At 37.6% G+C, this 23,624-nt stretch overlaps 1 protein-coding gene across 2 annotated transcripts in view; it reads right to left on the bottom strand.

The window, feature by feature from the left end:
• Window positions 1-10,157: 10,157 nt before the first annotated feature.
• Window positions 10,158-23,624, bottom strand: part of MOSPD2 (motile sperm domain containing 2) — a 48,527-nt gene continuing 35,060 nt past the window's right edge. The window contains exons 8-15 of one of the 2 annotated variants that reach the window (XM_003805704.6): window positions 22,908-23,032; window positions 20,496-20,672; window positions 19,546-19,658; window positions 17,314-17,410; window positions 16,158-16,254; window positions 15,596-15,725; window positions 13,132-13,234; window positions 10,158-12,242 (exon numbers count right to left, since the gene is read on the bottom strand). In XM_003805704.6, the coding sequence (XP_003805752.1) occupies window positions 12,105-12,242; window positions 13,132-13,234; window positions 15,596-15,725; window positions 16,158-16,254; window positions 17,314-17,410; window positions 19,546-19,658; window positions 20,496-20,672; window positions 22,908-23,032 (980 nt within the window). In that variant the 3' untranslated portion in view covers window positions 10,158-12,104. The remainder of the gene's footprint in view (window positions 12,243-13,131; window positions 13,235-15,595; window positions 15,726-16,157; window positions 16,255-17,313; window positions 17,411-19,545; window positions 19,659-20,495; window positions 20,673-22,907; window positions 23,033-23,624) is intronic. The other variant, XM_063601644.1, reaches the window with a different exon arrangement.

The raw sequence follows: 23,624 nt of genomic DNA, 5'->3' as shown, positions 1-23,624 counted from the left end.
GTACACAGCACCTAGAAAAGACTCAATAAATATTTAATTCATTTTAAAGAATATACATACATAACATAGCCCGCTTATAAATGGCCGTAAACTACTTGGCTAGCAAAACCCACAAAAGATCATAACAGTTTTAACCACAACTGTTGCAGCCTAGAAAATGTTTAACAGTCAAATAAAATGAGAAGGCATTTAGAAAAAAAAAAGACTTTTAGATTAGGTGCAATGGCTCACACCTGTAACCTTAGCACTTTTGGAGGCTGAGGTGGCAGGATTGCTTGAGCCCAGGAGTTCAAGACCAGCCTGGGCAACATGGCAAAACCCTGTCTCTACTAAAAATACAAAAATTAGGTGGGCATGGTGGCGCACACCTGCAGTCCCAGCTACTTGGGAGGCTGAGGTGGGAGGATGGCTTGAGCCTAGAAGGCAGAGGTTGCAGTGAGCCAAGATCACCACACTCCAGCCTGGGAGACAGAGCGAGACAGACCCTGTCTCAAAAAAAGAGAGAGAAAAAAAGACTTTTGAATAAAAGGTGGGAGTCTTTTTGATGAATGTTTTTCAAACTTTAACGTGCATATGAATCACTTGGGAACCTGTGATCTTGTGAACATGTAGATTCTGATTCATCTGGGATGAGTCCTGAGATGTGTCTTTTCTAAAATTTCTAAAGGCTTGTTACTCAAAGTGTGGTCTAGGCACTTTGGCATCAGCATAACCTAGGTGTTTGTTAGAAATGCAGAATCTACAGCCCTATCCCAGCCCTTCTTAAATCAGACTCTGGCTCCTTTTTCAATGATTCCTTTGAAAACACTCTTGGCAAAGGTCCAAGGACTTCTTATTGATCTTTCTCTAAGGTTACCTGGCCCTGCTTAAGAAGTGGTATTTCTTTGATGGCTCTATATCTCCATTATAATTGATTGGCTTTTCCAAGCTTATTGCTAAGGGGACACAAGGCACATTTTTATTCCTACTTTTTCTGAAACCATAGAACTTTGAACTTTCAGTCCCTTTGATTCAAGCGTGTCTGCTTTGGGACTGCCTAGCAAACAGTGTAATACTGTTACACATGCTATTTACTGGAGGTCAGGAAAATACAATATTGGCTAATGAGTCCCACGGGCAAGAAAAGGAACTCAGAAATTTCCTGTATAATCTAGTCAAATAACATTAGATTCAAGAAGTAGCAGAAAGATGTTCCTGTGGTAAATAAAATGTGTTTGGATGTAGGAAGCTCAGAGTTGCCTTTTTTTTTCTGGACGCTTTAATAAAAATGTATATTGATTTTAAGCCATGAAATGAAAGGGTTAATGGGTACAATTCGCTAAAACTCTGCTACGAATTGAAATTCAAAGATGTAAGTGAAGAAGAAAATACTACTGGAATGAAGGTGAAGAACTCAGCAGAATTTCTGTCTTCAGAGAAACAGCAATATGGAAAAGAAGACTCAAAAAGGAAATGCCATTAACATCCACAGAGAAGCAGGCTGAGATGAAAGAATTACGTGCAGTTAAATCCAAGTCTGACAATACTTACAAAATACCATTAGCTTTAAGCAAGTATTATCTCCATACTTATATTTAGGATCTATAATGAATTCCCCTAAATGCATAGGAACCTCATAATGCCCCTGAGATCTACTTGGATTTGCCCCTAAGTCAATGAAAGCCAAAGGCAGGTGTGTGTCCTGCAGGTAATAACTGCCTAACTGCCAGGAGCTTGCACCCCAAGCTATGTGTGGGTTGGCTGAAGTCCTGCTGAGCAGCGAGCAGAGAGCAATAATGGCTGGTTGTCATGATGAACTTCCATCCCAGAGAGTCTCAAACACGTTTCACATATTTAACCAATCCACAGAAAGATGACAGACAAAAATTAGTCCATATAGGGATAAGAAGGAAGAGAGAGTCAGATGTGTGCAATCTGGCCCTGACTAAACTATGAATTGCTATAGCGGGAAAAATAGGACATAGAAATGCAAATCCACAGAAAGGTTTTCAGGACTACATGCAGCTTTTAGTTAAAATACACATGCTGTCACATCCAATTAATTTTACAAATGGAATTAAGAAAATGAGAATACAAAGATCTATCCTGGGCTTTAGCAGTAAATCTCCTCTCCTTTATTTACCAGTGTTGTGGAATTTTAACTTTGACCATCACCTTCAGCTCTGTTTTACATTTCTGTTGCAGATTGGGCTTACAGGCACACAGGGACCCTTCAACTCTGTGTTAAAACCCCCAACACAATGTATTCTCAGGATATTTAGTCCCAAAACATAGTGCTTGAAAAGCAGATTCCATGATTTTATAAATTTGGGAAATACTTAATATTCTCAGAGATTTGTCATACACATTAGTACACTAAAGATTCTGAGAAATTCTATGGGGGAAAACTTTAATTTTGTTTAACGCAATGTTTCTCAAAATTACATGGCAAGGGAAACTTTTTGGCCCAGTGTAAACTATGGAATTAGTGTTCTAAGGGACCTACTTGAGAAAATGCAGGCCTACAGAGATAGAAAACAGCGCCTGAAAAACTGCTCTAGCATGATATTAATGGGGCATAGTTGTCCCTGCTGTGATGTGAGTAGAGGGTAAGAAAAGCTGGGGGAAGCTCCCTGTTCATTAAACATTTGGGTGAGTCCAAACACTATCCTGCTGTAGTGAGTCCATGACAGAAGAAATGTTTTTGCAAGTCTTGGAGAGACAAGGGCTCTACTGACCTGTAATTCCCATTAGAGCTGCAGACCAGCTATTCCAGATTCTTTGAGAACAGCCACTGTCTCTTATACATGCTTTCCCCCCTAGAGCACCAAGTTATATGCTTTGCCTAAAGCTGTGCTTGATGAATGTCAGTTGATTGATGTACATGAGGCAAAAAGCTGGAAATGAAGAAAAGGAAGGCTAGCCTAGAACTTAAAAATAGTCTATTTTTTATAAGTTCAGGAATATTTTCATCAGATAGGCTCCACCCATGTGGCAAGTACGGTATTGTGCTATGTGTTGGGGACTAGACGGTGAATACTTCATGGAGTTTATAGTCTAATTGGGAATGAGGCATTATAAAAATTGTACACGTTTTTAAATGCAAGCTATAATGAGTGTTATGAAGAAAACATGGTGGCGTCATGGGAGCATCTGATAAGGGGACCTGACTACCTACATTCCTGGGATGAGGGATTCGTTCTCTGAGCAAATGATGAGCTGAGAGCAATCCTGAAGCGGTAAAGGTGAAAGGCTGAGATGAAGAATTCCAAGCAGAGAATGGGATTGAACAATGAAGAGGGAGCAAGGGGAATGACGCCAGAAAGCAGGCAACCGCTCATCATTCAGGACTTTGTAGGACAAGTTAGGAAGTTTAATCATTGTTTAAAAGCCATGAAAGCAACTCAAAGCTTTTAATCAGGGGAGAGATATGACTGGATGTGCAGTTTCAATAGGCCCTGAATATTCCTGAATCAGTATGGAGAAAGGATTGTAGAAGATGCCCAGAGACCACTTGAGATTGTTGCAGGAGTCCAAGTGACAGAGCTGTGGATTGAAGTGAGGGTGGCAACGAAGAGGGAGAATTGGCAAGGGGTGGGCTCTGTGATGTCAAGGATGGAGTTCAGTTTCTAGCTGGTGTAAATGGATGGAGGTCCCCTTATTAGATTCTCCCATGACACCACCATGTTTTCTTCATGAAACTCATTACAGCTTGTATTTAAAAATTCGTACAACTTTTATTAATGCCTCACTCCCCATTAGACTATACACTCCATGAAGTATTCACCATCTAGTCCCCAGCACATAGCATAATACAGTACTTGTCACATGGGTGGAGCCTAGCCTAGCCTACCATCCATTGAGATGAGGATGGAAGACAAGGCTATAGGTTGGTTTTGACATTTTCTGATGGATACCTGGAAACGCTGAGTTGATACTGGGTATGTGTGTCTAGACTTAAAATGGGAAGTCTGGGTTAGAAATATACAAGGGTTAATGGCTTATTGATGGTAATTGCAGCCATGGGTCTGGAGGAGTTAACCTAAAGGGGAGCGAGGAAAGAGAGTTCATTTCTGACTTCAACATCTTAAAGACTTGGCAAAGGAAGATGAGCCAGTAAAGGAAACTGAAGAATATCACTGGGAGAAAAAAGCAGGAGTTTGTTGTCTCACAAAACTTGTGGTTGATGTAGTCAAATGCTGCTGCAAGAACTCACTTCAGACTCAAGTTGAAGCGGATCCATTGGAAGAAGCAACAACGAGGTCATTGCTGGGCCATAGCAAGTACACTGTACTGTTTTGCCAGAGTGATGGATATAAACAATAGACTGGAGTGCGACCACAAGGAGAGGGATGCAAGTGGAAATGTCCTGAGGGCCCTTTTTAGAGGTTTGTCTAAGAGGAAGATCAGATTTCGGTTCGGATTTTGGCCCTGACTATGTGAGCGACCTCACTTATATCTTAACTCTTAGAATGAAGAAGGTCTGTTCCACTCCACACATGTAGAATGGTAAATAAAAATGTTTTTCTTTCATTCATTCTCAATTCTCTTGTGCTTCTTAAAGCAGGAGAATCTTGCTGATGGTGATTCTAGTTTTAAAGACACAGTACATGTATTTATTAGACTACATGACCCCTCCTCCTGGCAAAATAATAAAAAGTAAACCAAATACTTTACCTGGTGTTAAAAATGAATGTTTAATTCACCAAGATATGAGTTATTATGGCCATTTCTGTTGTGGCACCTTCCTAATGATTTTTTTTTTTTTTTTTTTTGAGACGGAGTTTCACTCTCGTTGTCCAGGCTGGAGTGCAAAGGCGCGATCTTGGCTCACCGCAACCTCTGCCTCCTGGGTTCAAGCATTCTCCTCCTCAGCCTCCCGAGTAGCTGGAAATACAGGCATGCGCCACCACGCCCAGCTAATTTTGTATTTTTAGTAGAGATGGGGTTTCTCCATGTTGGTCAGGCTGGTCTCTAACTCCCTACCTCAGGTGATCCACCCACCTCGGCCTCCCAAAGTGCTGGCATTACAGGCATGAGCCACCGAACCCAGCTGACACCTTCGTAATGATTTTTAAAGAACAGTTCTAACTATACTCAATTCTATCCTAAGCACTGACTTTAGAATATAGCTCCTCTGTAAGATGCACCTCCACCTTTAATGACTAAGTTCTTAAGCAGTTTTAAGAAATCCCAGAGCAGTAAATACAGGATTTGCAAGGAAGCTTTGCTTTTTACGTCAATTTCCTTTCACTTATCCTTTTTAGTAACTTACCAGTTCAGTCACATTTTAAAAAATTAAATTCTTCTGGACTGTGTTATACTATTGTTATTGCTTCTAATAATAGCTTCCTTCCTCTGCACCCCCACTAAAAGGAAGTAGCTGGAGTCACAGAATCTAGAATATTGGAAAAGTACCCAAAACACATTTTTGACATTTAGTTTATGACTGAAAACAGTTATTTGGTATTTGATTCAAGTTGTTCAACCATATTTGCATGGTAGTGGGCGAAGGCAGTTCAGGGCAAATTTCATAAGTTCTACTGAACGAATCTGTATGATAGTATTAGAGTGAAAACTTGATGCAAAAAAGATAAATAGGTACTGGATTGAGAAACAGAAATGATTGGCTTCTTGGTTTGTTATAGTCTCAGATTCAGCAATGAAAGGGTCAGGCATAATATTAGGAGTTTTGGAAATTTCTTGCATTCAGAAACTTATTAAGAATACACACATATGTACATGATTTCCAAAATGAACCAAGAAATCAGTGAGATTTTTAAACACATATACATGTATACATAGCTCCAGAACAACTTGAAAATGTGCAGAGGACTTTCTGGTATAATAGAATTCAAGGCACTAGAATTTAATCCAAAGTAAATTGGACAATATAAATGTTGGATATCATGATGCAGGTTTCTGTAAGAATTGTTTCCTTTTTTTTTTTAAATAGTTTTAACCTTATTTACTTACATCCACGGAGCATATTTATGTCTAAGAAAACTAACTCAACTGAAGCAAATGGATTATTCTGAAAGAAAAGGGAAAGTTAAAAAAGCTAATTGCTTTCACTAGAGCTTCATTTATAAAAGAACACAATTACTGGAAGTACCCTTTGTCCTAGCAAATTAACTCATTGTGAGAATCTTTCTTAAGTGCTTTTTATGATTGAATAAATGTTTAAAATAGTGGTGACATACTTTCCTCTAACAATTTACTTATAAAAGTTTGAATACTTGTGTGAACTGAAGCTGCGAGATTAGAGAAAGCCAACTAAGATAGAGATATGTTGTCTCAACACCCGCCATTTGGTGCCTAATGAAGAAGTTCTAGTCTATTTCCTTTCAGGTGTGGAACATCTGTGAATTCAAAGCTGTCAATCACACTGCTTAAGGTTGAGTTCAGCTTTTCAACCCTCTGTTTCCTGGGGGACTGAATTGGATGAGTTTGCAGGTCCCACCCAACACACACCAAGCATCTCTCCTTGAGTACGGGGGTGGGGTGTTGCTTGTGAATGTGTTGGGGTATCACTCCCATGATTAAGAAGAATTTTGCAGATATAATTAAGGTTCTGAATAAACTACCTTAGAGTTGATCCCAAGGGATATTGTCCTGGGTGGGCTTGACTTAATCAGGTGAGCCCTTAAAAGGAACTCGGCCCTTTCTGAAGGAAGATTGGAGGTAGCAACAGCCATGCTGTAAACTGCCTATAGGGGTGGGGAGCTGCAAAGACCTGGGAGGGGCCTCTAGGAGCTGAGAGTAGTCCCTTTTGCTAGCAAACTGACAACCTCAGTCCTATAGTCACAAGGAAATGAATTGTGCCAACAACTTGAAGGCACTTGAAAGTGCCTCTTTACCTAGTGGAGCCTCCAGGGAGGATGCAGTCAGCTGACATCTTGATTTCAGACTACCGAGCCCCTGAGCAGAGAACCCAGCCATGCTGTACCACTGCAACCCACAGAAACTGTGAGATGGTAATACATTTGTGCTGTTTTAAGCTGCTAAGCTTGTGGAAATTTTTTATATGGCAATAGAAAACTAACATATGTGCTCTGATTTTATTAAATACAAGATCTGTTCAGGCTACTAGATTATGGCTCCTGAGACAACTGGTGGCAACACACCCTACTATATGCCCTTCTACAGAGAGATGAATAAACCTCCCTGAAGGTTGATGCTGCACATCAAACCACTCCACAAAGCAAACATATGTTAACCTGTATGTTTAAAACCTTTTTGAAAATAAGGTCTGTGATACGGTTTGAATTTGCATCCCCACCCAAATCTCATGCCAAATTGGGGAATGTTGGAGGAGGGGCCTGGTGGGAGGTGACTGGATTGTGGGGGTGGATTTCCCCCTTGCTGTTCTTGTGATAGTGAGTTCTCATGAGATTTGGTTTTTTAAAAGGTGTGTAGCACCTCCCCCTTCTCTGTCTTCCTCCTGCACCAGCCACGTAAGACATGCCTGCTTCTGCTTTGTCTTCTCTCATGATTGTAAGTTTCCTGAGGCTTCCCCAGCCATGCTTCCTGTGTAGCCTGCAGAACCGTGAGCCAATTAAACCTTTCTTTATAAATTACCCAGTCTTAGGTAGTTCTTTATAGCAGTGTGAGAATGGACTAATGCAGTCTGTCTATAGGTTAGAATACCAAAAAACTTCCAGCCAAGGGTCCTGAGTGGCTATTTTACTTTGTCACCTCTGCTTCTCAAGTATTTTATCTTCATTCTTTTTTCTTCTCATACTGTTGGTGAAGTAAAGTTCTCAGACCTACCTGTTCAGCATTTTAACCTACTACTCAAATGTGGCAGCTCTGGGCAGTTATGACAGCACTGGACTTGAAAGATTAAACTCTTTGTTCTGACACCAACTAGTCATGTTACTTTGGGAAAAAATTACTTCCTGGACCCTTGGTTTCCTTATCTATAAAAGACAAGATATTATGATGTATTCCACTTATGACCAAAAAATTATTTGGTATCTGACTCAAGCTGCTCAACCATATTTGCGTGTTATGACAAGTATGTTTTGTCTTAAGACTGCTCAAGATAAGCGTGGGAAAACTGCTGGTTTCAAGGACCACTCAAATTTTCCCTCTAGGAAGACTTGAAAATGTGCACAAATCTTGTCCCTATGGGTCAGGGAGATATTTCTCTGTATTCTTGTCAGTTAAACCAGTCGTCTTCAAATATTTTAACATGTGGAAGAGATTGGTCTCACTCTTCATGGCAGGCAACATGAGTGGGGAATAAGGAAGGTATGAGACTCTTTGGACATTACAGGGAGATAATTTTTATTCAACATAAGGACAAATTAAGATGCAGCTGTGAAAGAACTGATTTGATAATTTTATTGAGGTGCCAAGAATGCAAGAGTGGATAAAAAACAGGAAAAAGTTTAGAGAATTGACAAGGAGGTGGAGGCAATATATTAACAAAGCAAGGCTAGACTCCATGCATGCTTTAAATGCGTTATTTTCTCTCATTCTCACACCTAACCTGTGGAGTAGTACTATGATTATCACTTAGGGAAGCAGGCTGAAACTGGCTAACTTTCGCAAGTCACACAGGTAGTCTTACCTCAGAGCCCTCACTCCCAACAACCATTGTTTCAGTTGGAACAGATTTCTAGTGTGTCTCTTTGGGCCAGGGAGAGGGGGGAGCCCTATGCTTTTGAGGGCCCATATTGTTCTGATGTCAGGAAACCTAGAATTGATGGTAAACATTTAGGGGAGAAAGAGCTGAAGACTGTTGTAAAGTCATCAATCCTTTCCTACCTAGCTGGAGATTTTCCTGACAGGAGCTCTAGTCTCCTAGAAAATTGTGCCCTTTAGGGACGGAGACCACCCTGTCACATCCCGGGTCGGTATGGTGTTTGTTGGCAGGTTAACATTCTTTGTGGCTCTATTTTGAATTTATCAGAGGGTTGGGACTCTTTAACCACCTGATTTTGTTATCTCTACATATTTTTCAGTGTAGAAGAGGGACCTGTCCCATTCATGCTATTTTTATGGAGAGGTAGCTGCCATTTGGGAGGTTGTATATTTCAGTGGTGACAGACCAGACATCAACAACCCTGAGAACCTCTAACATCACCATCCTGGGCTTCCCTGCTGCCCCTCTGCAACACCCCCCAGGTCCCGGGTCCTGAGCGTGTTGTCTGATTTCAGAATGATCAGTGCCACACTGCTATCTTCCCTGTGTGTCTGGCAGTTGGGCAGACTTCTTGTTAGCCTGCCTCCTGCTTGCTGCTGTCAGAGAGAACTATGTGTGGATACTAGGACTGGGGAAACTACGTGGCAATTCTGACTCATTGCAGCTCCAGCAACAGGCTCCACAATGAGCTGTAAGCATGACAGTGGGTCCAATGCTATGACTGGGGAAAACGAAGAACTACACTGAAGAGCAGCTACACCCGACATGGGGACGAGGAGAAACAGGACACACTAAAGGACAGGCTAACCTGACATTGAATTGTATCTCTGGAGGCCTGCAGTACTGTCCTTATAAAAATGCAAAGCAGATCCAAAAGAAATTACTATGATCTTTAAAAGGTCAGAGTGAGGTTGAATATTGATTTTCTTTAAGATGCTTTATCAATTAGAGACCAGAGGTTTTTTCCTGATGATATTTATTTCATAAATGTAATTATTTTTCTAAAACATATTAAAATAGAAAACATGTTCTTTTAATCAATTTATACAAAGAAAATACCAATATAGTAATAAAAATACTGAAAATATATGAAAAGCACCAGAACATTAGAGAAATTACACTGGCAACAATTCTAGGAATATATTTTTTTTTGTAGTTGTACAATAAAGTGCTATTAAATCCAGTCAAAATTAGTGGCAATATATAAAAACAGTTATGGTAGTATGAAATTTGAGGCCAGGTTTACCAGCAATCGCATTTTTAGGCTACTTGCAGATCAAGGTAATGATATTTCACTAATGCTTTCATGGAAAATCTATTAATTTCCATTCCTAAGTGAAAACAAATATCTAAATCTAAATGTTGGTTCCTTGGTAATTTGGTCATGAATAGGTAATGACATGATTAAAAATAAAATTACTGATTAGAGTACCAAAAAAATCATGCAATTATGATTAAATAAAAACAAATGAAGACAGAAAAAAATCAAGTGTAAATACATGATTAATCAAGACAAGTACAAACGTTTAGATGCCTTTGATTTTATAGTGAATTTTCAGTAATCCTGCTTAGTCACATTTAATAGACACACAAACATTAACAAGATATGTTATTAAATTCAACTGACCAGACATTGAGCAAGGATATTTTAGTGGGTCAACATAATTTTTCATATGAAACATTAAAGGGACACCGTTAGGACAATACATTTTCAATCTTGGCTAATTATTTCTTCATTTATTTGCCAAGGAACAGAAAACATACACAACTACTTTGGGATTAGATTATATTAAGGCCAAAAATCTACCATGTAAGGGGAAGCCACTGTGCACACACACAGGGAGATACTGTGCACAGTACTTAGGGTGGACTGCAGTCCATTTCACAGCTGGAGGTGGCAAACTGAAACAGAAAAGCCCAAATTAAGACAAAGTAGCACACCAGTGTCCTTTTAAGGTTTTATTTCCTAGGCCAATTTTGAAGGAACTGTTATATCATTCTTCATAACTCAATTCTGGAATCAACTTCTTGAAGATGAAAGCCAACAACACTACCCTTCAGAATAGTAATAAAATCTCCAAACATGGCTCAATCGAAACTCAACATTTTACAGGGAGACGACTGTTTTTTCTTTCCTATAAAGTAGATGTACATGTGAACCAACATAGACCCAAACTGGTCATATTAATGAGAAAACAAACTCATTTCATTGCCTCTGCTACTGCAAGGTGTATCTTTTTAGGATTTTAGGAATACCGGGTGGGTACTACCATATCAAAGGCAGAATATCAAGTAAGTCAATTGGTCCTAGTTTGAAGGTTTCACAGATCATCATGAGTTACATTTTTCATTCTTTAAATGGAGAGCTGACACCTGGGCGTCTGTGTTTCTTTTTGTTTTATTTTTTTTGTTTTCACCCTTCTAGATACTCTAGTATTTTGTAAATTTCCTTGTCATGGGCTGACTTTTACAGGGAACATTTTAAAATCTAAATTTATTATCCTGCTTAGCATCTCAAACAACCTTTCAAAAAAATTTATATCTAACACCTTTCGTTTAGAAATGCGGAGGGAGACAGTGCAATTCATGGTCCACAGAGACTCCTCTGCTCTGGAATGGGGGTGAAGATGGGACAATAGAGGGTCAGGCCTTTATAATAAATTAGGCAAAAGGTTCAGTGTCCAGCTATAGTGGACAACATGAAACTCCATAAAAATGTCTGGATAGGGGGACTGCTTGAGACTTTTCTTTTGGGCATTACTAACAGAATTCAAAGAAATTCCAACCACGCTTAGTTTTCCAAATTCTACTGAAATAAGAGTGTTCATAAAAAAGCCTGAGATTAATAAAAGGCAGGCTGTTAAGGAACACTGAGAAACAAAGGTTAAGGTGGTTTGGCATTAAATCGGTTTACATTCCAAAAGAATACTGACCATCACTGGGAGGAATTCTCAAAATTACAAAGTCATGGTTACATAAATTCCTCTATATAAGTATGTTTTCTTTCTCAATATACATGTTCTTCTATATACATAGTATAGAAAAGCTAGTAAGTCAGCTCAGCTATAATAATTCTGTCATAAAAAAGCAGATTACATTTTTTGGCTGCAACAAAGCATGTTACTTATACTTTTCAGTTTAGCTAATGTATTTACATGATAAAACTTAAGCTTTAAAAGTATTCAGATCAAAAGGAAAAAATAAATTATATTTAAACTATTAATTTACACAATGGATATGCCTTTACTTACTTTACTAAATAGCTATAGTCTCTTATAATCAATTTCTCCAGCATTTCTTTATTCTAGCAGTTTATTTTCAAGACATGTATGTGTTCCCCTCCACGTGCTGCATATTTCCTTTTAGGAAGCACAGATGTGCAATGTTTTTAGTAGCTTGGTAGAGTTTTAGGTCTGTTACTTTTTCCAACTAATGGACGAAGGAACCGTGGTTCCTACCCGGCACCACTTCTTTAACTGTACAATAAATAGAAGAAAGAGGTGACAAAAGCAAGCAAGAGCATTGTTAAGGAAAGCAGCAGCTGCTGGAACCAGATACAACGCTGAACTTGGTCTTCAAGCTTCCTATTGCTTTCTAGTAAACGACTGAGCTGAAGAGGGAAAAGGGGATGAAAGATTTATATCAATAAAACAGCCATTAATCATGGGCATGACAAACAGGAATACTAGAAATCCAAACACTGAAAGGATGGGGCCCACTACTCTGTAAGGCTGGTGGAAGGAGGTGGAAGTGCAACAGGGCATTAGATTTGTTTGGTGGACAGATATGTCTATGCTTATTCTCATTTTGAGAGGTCTAAATTTGTAGTTGAGACAGGAGCAGAGCAGTCAGTTCCTAGAGGTACAGAAACCCTTAAGCAGCCTTCAGCTACTCAGAGAGCCCCTCTGTCTCTTTCAAATTTAAATGCACTAATTGGTACTTTTTTCTGCAAGACTGAATTATTTGATACTCCCCAAAGTACCTTGTGCTTTGCTAAAAATGGCCAGAGCTTTCAAATGGTTAGTAGATCTCCAAAAATAACTCACTGCTTACACCATTTCTTTTCTTTTTTTATTGAGAAATGGTCTTGTTCTGTTGCCCAGGCTGGAGTGCAGTGGCATGATCATGGTTCACTGCAGCCTTGACCTCCCAGGGTCAAGCAATCCTCCTGCCTCAGCTGGGACTATAGATGTGTGCCACCACAACTGGCTCATTTTTAATTTTTTTGTACAGACAGGGTCTCGCTATATTGCCCAGACTGGCCTCAAACTCCCGGGCTCAAGTGATCCTCCTGCCTCGGCCTCCCAAAGTGCTCGGATTACAGGCAGCACCACACTTGGCCTGCTTACCATTTCTGATTTGGCATCTCTTCACAAAGAAGACAGTATTTCTGTCGTGTCTATGCCAAATGTTTTTCTTTATGTCCGTGAGAAAAAAAGGGATTTCTAATGTTGATCAGCATTAACAACTTTGTTTGGGTAGGAAGAAAGTATACTTACTTGTAGACATATATCTTCACTGGTTTTATCTGACATGTTGAAAGCATTGTCTTTTAACGTAAGAGTGTTTGGTTTACTGCTTTCAACAGTATGGCATCTTAACCTATTAAAATCCAAAGAAAACATAAGTTCTTAAAGTTAATCAATTTTCTTATAAAAGTAAAATATAAAATGAAAACAGTTATACACAGAAGTCTATGTAACAGAGGTAAAAGTCCTCATTCCTCTTCCCCAGGTTCACCTAAGACAGTTGCTCTGTGTATATGTATCTTCCAGCTTCGTTAATTAATGCATGTATAAGGAACACAACATATTGCAGATACCATTCGGTAAAATTCAAATGAAAGTGTTTATATGGTATTCAGTAGAATTCATCCAAATATCTTATGATTTGAAGGAAATCTCCCTTTCTAGATAGGAGAAAGGTACTTTCCTTGAGCTTCAGTACCCCACCACCAAGCCTCCCTCCCACTTTCTGCAGGAGAACAGTGATCTCCTCTCACAGTTATAGAAAAGCAAGCCATCAGTAATTGGTAAAGCAAAAAACAAAGAAAACAAAGCAACTCGAACACAACAAAACCAAAAATAACCCTTCATTTTGAGGGACTGTTTCGTAAGAACTTCAAATTAATCTGCAACACCTTTTATACCAGTGTTTCTTACCCTTTCAAAATATTCTCATAACCAGTGTCTTTGAACAAAAGAAAAACTCTTGATAAAAACAGAAAGTAGGCCCTCCTGTAATACAATTTGAAAATTTAAATATTACACATAAAAACAAGGCAGGCTGCTGACTTCCATCTGCTTCTCCCTCCTCCGGACTAAGGCTAATCTCCCCTGCTTTGGTTCCCCGCACTTTCAGCCTTCTCAGGAATTTCACTGTTCCTAATCTATTTTCATGATCTATCAGCTAAGCTTTTGATTTTTTGTAGAGAGAAAGTTTCCCTATATTGCCAAGGGTGGTCTTGGACTCCTGGGCTCAAGCAGTCCTCCCACCTCAGCCTCTCAAAGTGTTGGGATTACAGGTGTGAGCCACTGCGCCCAGCCCTGAAGGTTTCATTCAACCATAGCCATTATCAGGTTTCCCAGCTTCTCCTCTATAAAGTAGGAAAAATGCCTTTCTCCCTCACAGGGCTGTCTTCATGACTGAATGAATCAATATGTCTAAAGCATCTAGAACAGTGCTGGCATACAGCAAATTCCACTTTAGTGTGAACTTGGTATCACTGCCCACCATCTAGTTTCTACACAGTACCCAGAAGAATCCTTTAAAAAAATAAGCCCGGATCACCTCATGGCTCTGCTTAGTGCCAAGTAATAGTTTTTCCTCTCGCTCAGAAGTCCTCACCATAGGGATGATCTGATATCCTACTATCTCTGTCCCCATCTCTCACCATGCTCCTCCCTTACTGGAGTCAAGAGACAGTGACTTCCTTGTTGTTCCTCCCAAAGGCCAAGCACACTCCTTTTGCATTTGTTGTTCTGTCTGGAAAGGTCTCTGTCCAGTTATCTATGTGGCTTGCTCTCTCATTTCCTTCAGGGCCTACTCTAATGTCATTGGAGTGGCCATCCTTAACTACCCTATAAAGCAGGATTTCTCCACCTCGACACTATGGGCATTTGGGGCCAGATCATTTTTGGGGGATGGGGCTGTCCTGTGTAGTGCTAGTGGTTTAGCAGCATCCCTATGCTGCCCCCATTAGATGCCCACTGTACCCCATCCCCCAGTTGTGACAACATGTGTCAATGTCTCCAGACATTGACAAATGTCCCCTGAGGGGAAAAATGTGAACACTCCAATAAACCATAATTCCAATTTAAAAAAAGCAAAACTACAATACAGCCTCTTCTATTCTCCTTTTCTACATATCTTTTCAAGAAATTTGTCACAACCTGATATATCTATATACATGCACATACATGTATATATCTATATATGCAAGTTTTTCCCCCTCTTAAATAGGATAATGTCCATAACCAATTTTTCTCACTAGATTTGTTTTCTAAAATATATCACAGATGTCTTTCCATGTCAGAACAAATAGACTTGCTGTACCTTTTTGAGTGGTCGCAGCACACTTTAGTGTGGATATACTCAAATGTATCTCACTATTGCTTTACTGGTTACGATTTAGATTCTTTCTTTCCAGTTTTTCACTATTACAAACAATGCTGCAAAAAACATTCTAGTATGTAAGGTAAGCGTTCCTACAGGGAGAACTGCTGAGACAATCTGTGTTTGTGATCTGGACAGATCCAGACTCTTGCACTGGCCTGCAAATGAGTTTCTGCTATCAGTGACCTCCTTGAGCAACACCAGGTCTCTTTCATCTGGGCATCCCCAGAGCCTTGCAGGGCACCCAGCAGATGCAAGAAGAAAGGGAGGCCACCTGGTCCATGGAGGCACTTTTCTCTTTCTGATTCTTCCCACTACATTTGAGAAGAATGTGAGGAAAAAGCTTACCTATGTTCCATCACTTTGTTTCTGGGAACTTCTTTCCAAAACTGAGTTAATTCTGCTGGGCCTGTGCCAGATGACTGTTCCATTTCTGCAGCCATTATCAGAAAACGGTCTTGGGCAGAGACTGTGAAACCTGCATTCCAAAAGGGTAATTCAGCATATAAACAGGAACCTTCAAAGCGGTTGGATATGCATGTGTTTTAAAGCATTATTCCGGAACTCAACATTAAGGAAAAAGAAGAAAATGGAAATATCTTTAAAAAGGAAGAAGTTCTAAAAGTGAGGAATTTCTCTTTTGAAATTCAATTTCAATTGGTGTCAGTTTAAACAATTTTACTTGTTAGAAACAATTACATTTTAATGCTGGAAAGGGCTTTAGAGACCTCTTTGACCACCCCATTTCACATGTGGGAAAAAAGATGTCTACAGCGAGGTGAGGTGACTCGTGATACTCTGCTAATTTCTAGATTCTAGCCTGACATCTCTGCTGACTCAGAGCCAAGGTCCAGGTCCCCTTACCCCCACCACACCCAACACCTGCTGTGGCTACTAAGTGACAACTCACCCCCATGGGGAGACACAACTATATCCACTGATGCGCCCGGGTCACAGCTGCTATTGCTTGGCTTGACTCTGTATTTTTCTGGAGCTGTTGTTCTCACCTATTTATAAACACAGTAGTCACATAACAACCTTTATGCTTTTTTGGGGGGAAATGGCTTAAGAATGACTTTAAAAAAATTTATTTTTATTTTTATTTTTTTAATTTTTATTATACTTTAAGTTTTAGGGTACATGTGCACAACGTGCAGGTTTGTTACATATGTATACATGTGCCATGTTGGTGTGCTGCACCCATTAACTCGTCATTTAACATTAGGTATATCTCCCTAAAAAAAAAAATGAGCAGTGAATAATCAATGAACAAAGAGTTTACAAAGTAACATTGACGGTTATGCATAGAAGGTATTTTTTCCCCACTAACAGGAAAAAAGCATCTCGACCTATCTAAAAACATACTCATATATAAGTCAAATTGTCATTCAGACTCCCTCTTAAATAAAACAATCCATCTGTTAAATATTTATCCTGTTAATTGCCTGAATTTAATGACATAAATTCACAAAAACAGAATGCACATTAGATTGCATGTTATTAATACAATGGTGTTCAGAAATTAAAAAACAGTAGATAAAGCACATCAGGAACATCCTGGTAGTTACATCTAAATTAAATAGAAGATTTAAGGCAGGAAAACCTACAATACGGGGTAGTGATGGACTTAGTCTTGTTACACTTAATGCTCAGTATCAGGTTAATATCTGATATAAACTACACTCCAGAATATACCACACTTGGGGAAAATGCACTATCAATTTTATAGTTTTATGGTTCACTGTTATTATAAATTAAATTATTCACATAGTAAAGAGTAATTTTTCTTGGGTTGTTATTTACAACAAACATTAAACCCTTGTATTAACTTAGACATTAACCTATTACTGCACGTAAAAGATTCAGATACAGAACTCAGGGAAAATTTTTTGAAAAAGCTATGCGACTTGGTTAGAACCAGAAGGTAGTACAACATGCCTAAAAATTGTCATAAATAAAAACACTGTACAAGTTCAAAATTTTCAATCTTTCAATTAGAATATGTCTAAAATCACTTCCCATGTCAAATTCTCAAACATAATTTATTGTATCTTTGAGATATTTACCTTAAATGCCACTATATTTTTAGTTACATTTGTCAACACTATTAAGGTTTTCTTCTCTCCGGATTCTGTACTTCCAAAGTACAGTTCTTCTGCTGGGCTAGGGAGTGACAAAAACATAAGACATTTGTAATAATCAGAATAAATGACAATCTAATCATTAGCTTGAAGAAAAATATTTAGTTAATATCTTATGCTCATTTGTATAAAGACATTTCACCAAAAAAGACTTACAAAACAATTACCTAATACAATTTTGTATTTTAATCTTACTGATCCAATGCACACTATTTAAAAAGTCCTACGGTTTTCCCCAAGATCAAAAGCAAACCAGGAAAAACAGAAGAGAGAGTTACGAAGGCTCTGATTAATCCTATAATCAGCACTATCTTAAGGTGTGCTTATTTAAACTATTTGGAAGGTTATAGATAATAAAGCAAAGAAGATATTGCTGCTTCAACTTTACCTAATTACAAATAATTAGAATGAGGCATATTTCTATACACCAACAGAAAAGAGCATAACTTAGAAAGATGATTAGGAATGTATTTAACAGAATAATTTCTTACTATATAGCAGCTTTTCTAAGTAATAGGGAAGGAGAAAAGTAAACATAAAAGTAAGTTTGGGATGGGAGCTGTAGGAAGAACTAATCAAATAGTAAAATCAGTGAGCTTCAATATTTAAATTTTACTATTACTTTCCATTGTAATGCCTATGACCTAAAAAAAAATTTAAAAGATTCAAGCAGTTTGTGTAGTTTAGTTACATTAGCCAAATGTATCAGGTGGCTCAAAACTATGGGAAGAATAGTGTTTTTGTTTTATATAAAAAGGTGAATAATTAATCTAAAGTGACTTTTCAGCAAGCCATTGATTTTGAGATACATCTTTAAATAGGTTAATTTTATATGAGGAATGTCTGTACCTTGGGAGTGTTTTTTAATCTAACTAACACATGTTTTTAAGAATGAGCTCTCCCAGAAGGGCTTTGCCTAGTTTTGGATAAGGTGGTAAATTTGCATGGTTGCTGGCTTTCTTCTAGAGCCCAATCTTAAGTAAGTCATAGAAAACCACAAGGTTATGGATCTCATTGTTCTTAGTAACCAGCACAACAACTGTGAGCAGCTCCAGGAAGACAGAGGTTGGTTAGGTCCTTGTGTCTGTGTAGGAGCAGCTCTGGGACTTCACCAGGGGCGGAGGAAGGGAGGAGCAGAGCCCAATGTGCAGTTGAAAAGCTGTCTGGCTTTCTCCCTAGCCTGCTTTTCCTGTCATACCTCTACAATTACAGGCAAGGACCTATGATGTGACAGGTTTACAGTGAAAACAGAATGTGTAACTTCCAAATAAGTAGGGAGAAAAATGGGAACAAGTAAACAAACAAAAAAGATAAACTCCAAAGGGGGAAAATGGGAAAGAAAAACCATGAAAAACAGAAAATGCATGCGCATCTATGTCTCTCTTGCTTGCTGTCTTTCATACATATAGATGGCGGAGATAAATCCAAATATAACAGTAATCAAAATATATGTAAACAAGCTAATACTATCAATTAGAGAATGTCAGATTAGATTTTTTAAAAGTCTGGCTATATTGTTCATAAGAGATATACATAAAACATAGCTATACAGAAAGGTTTCAAGTAAAGGGACAGAAAGTGCTACATGAGATCATAAAGTTGGTGTAGCAATGTAACATAAGGCAAAATATATTTACCAACCAAAAACATCATCAGTGAGAACAAGGTCTTTATTCAATGCTGAAAGAAACAACCTGGAATATTTTGAATCAAATAACCTAGCAGAAAAATAGAGATGTCCTGAAGTTTGGCTTTAGTCACAAACCTATTTTTCCAGTTCATCTTTGGCTTCTGGAAAGTAAAATCAACAAATCCTTACTTTAGTGTCATTTCTGGCATTCCCAAACTTGGGCAAGTCTAACAGTATCAGTAATGTGAGGAAAATACATGCCATTCAGATTTATTAATATATAAATATTTAGTTTTATTATCTGATGTGTGATGAGAACCCTTTAAAGACACTCAACATAATAGAAGAAAGCAAGGTAGCTAAAAATATGCACTACGTCTGGAAACCAAGGTAAGTCTTCAGATAACTCTTGGTTTTATATTTCTACAGTTTCAAAAACCAAATAGAAGTTTTCTTAATTTTGTGGCTCCCTCAAGGTGATCAAGATACGTTATAAAATTATAGCTAATAAAATCTTTGACGATTACCTGATGTGTAGTAAGGGCCCTTTAAATACACTCAATGGTTTCTTGAAAGCTTTCATTTTTGAATCAACTTTTTCATTTTCTTCTGCTTTGGAAGTAGATTCGGTTGGGTTAATCTAAAGACAAAAAAAAAAAAAGGATAACTATTTAGCATATATTAACATGACCATTAACATCTATTTTAGTGCCTACTATTATACATAACATAGGTTACTCTAGAAAATACAATATGGTCCTTCCCTTAAGAGTCTTTAAATTTTTCTAAATTATAACATTGTATTTATCCATCTATCAAGTTCCTGATTACTTGTAAAAAGAGTGACAACTACTAAGTGCTCTTTTAAAAATTAGAGAAAGGAACTAAATCAAAGTTTTAAATTAATTACTTTTAGACAAAAAAATTTTAGATAAAACAATTACTTCTAGATGTGTTTTGCTAGTCTTTATACAAAAGCATGGAATCAGCCTTTATTTTATTTTGAGACAAAGTCTCACTCTGTCACCCAGGTCAGAGTGCAGTGGCACAATCATGGCTCAGTACAGCCTCGACCTCCTGGGCTCAAGCGATCTTCCCAACTCAGCCTCCAGAGTAGCTGGGATGACAGGTATGCACTATCACGTCTGGCTAATTTTTTATTTTTTGTAGAGACAGGGCCTCCCTATGTTGCTCGGGATGGTCTCAAACTCCGGTGCTCAAGCGATCCTTCCACCTCAGCCTCAGAAAGTGCTAGGATTACAGGTATAAGACACAGGCCCTGGCCTGGAATCAGACTTAAATACACTAAAGTGGTGCTTCTGGTCAGCTAATCCCATCCTTCCTCTTTCTTTTTACACACAAAAATGTGGAAGGGTAGCAGGTTAAGTGAATTACCCAAAATCACACAGCTGGCTAGTGTCAGAATTGGGGATAGACCACATCTTGTGATTCAGTTTCATTTTATTTATAAAGTTACCTTTTTAAGAAGAGGTGTTTGTTCTTCATTAGAAATTGTTTCCAATGTTTCTTTGCCATCACTTTCTATGTCTTCTTTACTTGAAGTTTCATCCTCACTGGTAATAGGCCCATTCTCACACAATGGGGTCTGGAAGTCATCATCTACTAGTGGTGGATAGCTATACTTGAAAGGATCCTACAAGAAAATAATTTCACATGAGCCTACTAAATGGTGGGTAGAGAAATAACCCTCTTAGTAGATTTACAATTCATTACTTTGGCCAAGAAAACACACTTAATTAGATCATGAAATTTAAAATAAAGGAAGCATTTCAAACCAGAAAGAAAAAGAGCAATAAGTGGTGTGGGACAATTGGCTAGCCATCTATACAGAATCACCTTAGATCTTTAGCTCGCTCTCTACACCAAAAAGAATTTCAGATGGATAAAAGCTTTAAATGTATATGTTGTGTGTGTGTGTGTGTATTTTTAAAGAACTATATAAGTTCTGTAACAATATAGAAGAGGGATACAGAATACACTGAAAAAGAATGAAAATTGTCTTTTGAATCATAAGAAAGTTTTCAACATCACTTATAATTAAAGAAATGCAAATTAAAATGACTGAAATATTTTTTACCTGAGACTGGCAATGATTACAAAAATGAGAATATGCGATGCTGGCAAGGAGGTGGTTCAAGAATTCTCACACATTATTGGTAAATGGGCACAATCTCTTTAGAGGAAATTTGGCAACAGCTATCTAAATTAAAAACTATACTCACAGATTTTTTTCTAGGAGTTTATTCTGTATGCATTCTTGCTGCACACATATATTAAGAATTATTACAAGGATATTCACTGCAGCAAAACTAGTAATGGCAAAAAATTAGAATACAACTATCAGTGCAGCCCTTTAAAAGAAGAGTGATTAAATCAATTATGTTATATCCGTCCATACAGTAGAATATTTTGGTTTAAAAATGAGATAGACCTCTGTGAATCAATATGGTGTAACCTGAAAAATAAAAGATGTGAAAAAAGTACAAATGGACAATATATATGGTATGTGACCATTGTGTAAAAAACTGTAATAGATAACTCCAGAGGGATAGAAAACTTGATGGTGACTGCCTTTAGGGAGTGGCAGTGGGCATGGACCTGGGAAGGCAGATGTAGTTTTCATGGTACTGTTATACTTTTCAATCTCTGGTATTGTATTTACTTTATTAAAAAATCATGTATATGTATTACTTTTTGAAAAAAAAATACTTAAAAATTAATGTGAAAAAATAGTAGTCCTACTATAATTTTGACTGTAATTCTGAAGAAACATATCACTAAGGACAGAGAGGGGAAATAAAATAACCATTTCTATACATAAAATTAACATTATTTAAAATGTTATGAATTATATTAATTATAATTATTTAAGATATAACAATTTTATGAGCAAATTATTAAAAATAAATAAAATCACATTTTAAATCAAGCATAGCACCTGAAATGAAGTATATTTGGTTTTTCTAGGTGAAAATGTGAAATATAAAGCCTTAGAATAAGAAAGAAGCAGACTTCAAATTAAAAATATTTGTTCAGGTCTTTTCTAATCAAAGACAATAAACAGAAGGACATATCGAAACTATTCCTCTTGCTAGTTCTAATTGAATACAATTTTGCCAGGCAGGCAGTATAAAAAATAGATTGCAAAAAAATCAAATAAGTGAAACATTATGAAGTTAACCCAAAGCGTACCAAGTCCATAAGTTGTACAGTTTTTTTATAAGTAGTAAAAATCAGCTCAAAAAAATCTGGATAGTATATGCTTAATAGTATCTTTTTAACTAAAAAGACGGTTGAACAGCAAACAATTGGAAGCACACTAAAGACACATCAAGAGGAAATTCACTAACTTATGTCTAGATAGTAGAATACTATGCAGCCATAAATGAGTATGAGAGCCTGCTACATATTGATTTGGAATAAGACATACTGTGAAGAGAAAAGCAGGATGCACACTAGCACATAAATACACTAACTTTAGAAGAGATGAGAGGGAGGAAAAATTATATACTATACTTGTTTATATGGGTAATACATATCCCTGCAAATTAATACAAGAAATTCAGCTGGGGAGGGAATATGGTGGTTGGAAACAGAAGTAGGAGGTGATATTTTTACTGAAGACTTATTTCTCATTATTCTTCTGAATACTCTTCAGTTTAGAACCACATAAATATATTACCTATTAAAAAATAAAAAATTAACTTTAAAACTTTAAAAATGTGTGTAACACTACTTGCTATTTTGGGGGTATCTGTGATATTTCTTTGCATATTATGGTACTACTTTTCTTTTTCCCTTGAGGAAAGTATACAGCCTAATGTGCCATTATCCAGTATTGTTTTATAAACAAGTTTCAAATACTTACAGTTCCACCCATGTGGGGAGGCAGGTATTCTACACTGACATAGTCCTGGACTTCATTTTTGCTTGTAAACTTCAACAAGCTCACTGCTTCTGGACCAAGCCAGGTTTTCACAATTTTGAAAGCAGCTGAAGAAAAACCAGTCACTTCATTAAAATTCTCATCATTCCTAGTCTCAATTAATTTACCATAAATGCTAACCCAGGTCTTCTGAAATCAGTTTGGGCTACAATCTGTTAATATTTATCTTTACGTGATGTACTTAATTAACATTCTCTAATTTCTGTAGGCGTTTACATTGTGGCTCTCCCTTATGGGTTTCAAATGTTCCATGAAGATTCAGGAAGATTAAATTACCCTGATGTTCATTAATAAACTTATCAGGGTTTTGGCCTCTGAACAAATCCATCAATGATCCCAACTATTTAGATTTCCAGACACTGAATCAAACAGCAATATGATTCAGGAAATAACTGCACAATAGTATGGAAAGAGTCATTTACCTTATGGTTCTGATAAACTCTCTAACTGAAAAACCTTCTCAAACAGCAAGTCAGAAAAGAAAGAAAGAAATAACCCTTCTTATTATGAGTGTGAGCTGGATCCAGCCTTCCTTTCTAAACCTCCACTTCTCTGCCTCTCTCCCAGGCCTTGCAGTTTATATAATTGTGGGAAACTTACGAAATCTCAAAAATAAACTGGTTTTTAAATTTTTTTTGA

Source organism: Pan paniscus, chromosome X (genome assembly GCF_029289425.2).
Source record: "Pan paniscus chromosome X, NHGRI_mPanPan1-v2.0_pri, whole genome shotgun sequence".
Classification (NCBI taxonomy): Eukaryota; Metazoa; Chordata; class Mammalia; order Primates; family Hominidae; genus Pan; species Pan paniscus.
Note: the sequence above shows the minus strand (reverse complement) of the source record. Positions and strands in the feature narration are given on the sequence as shown.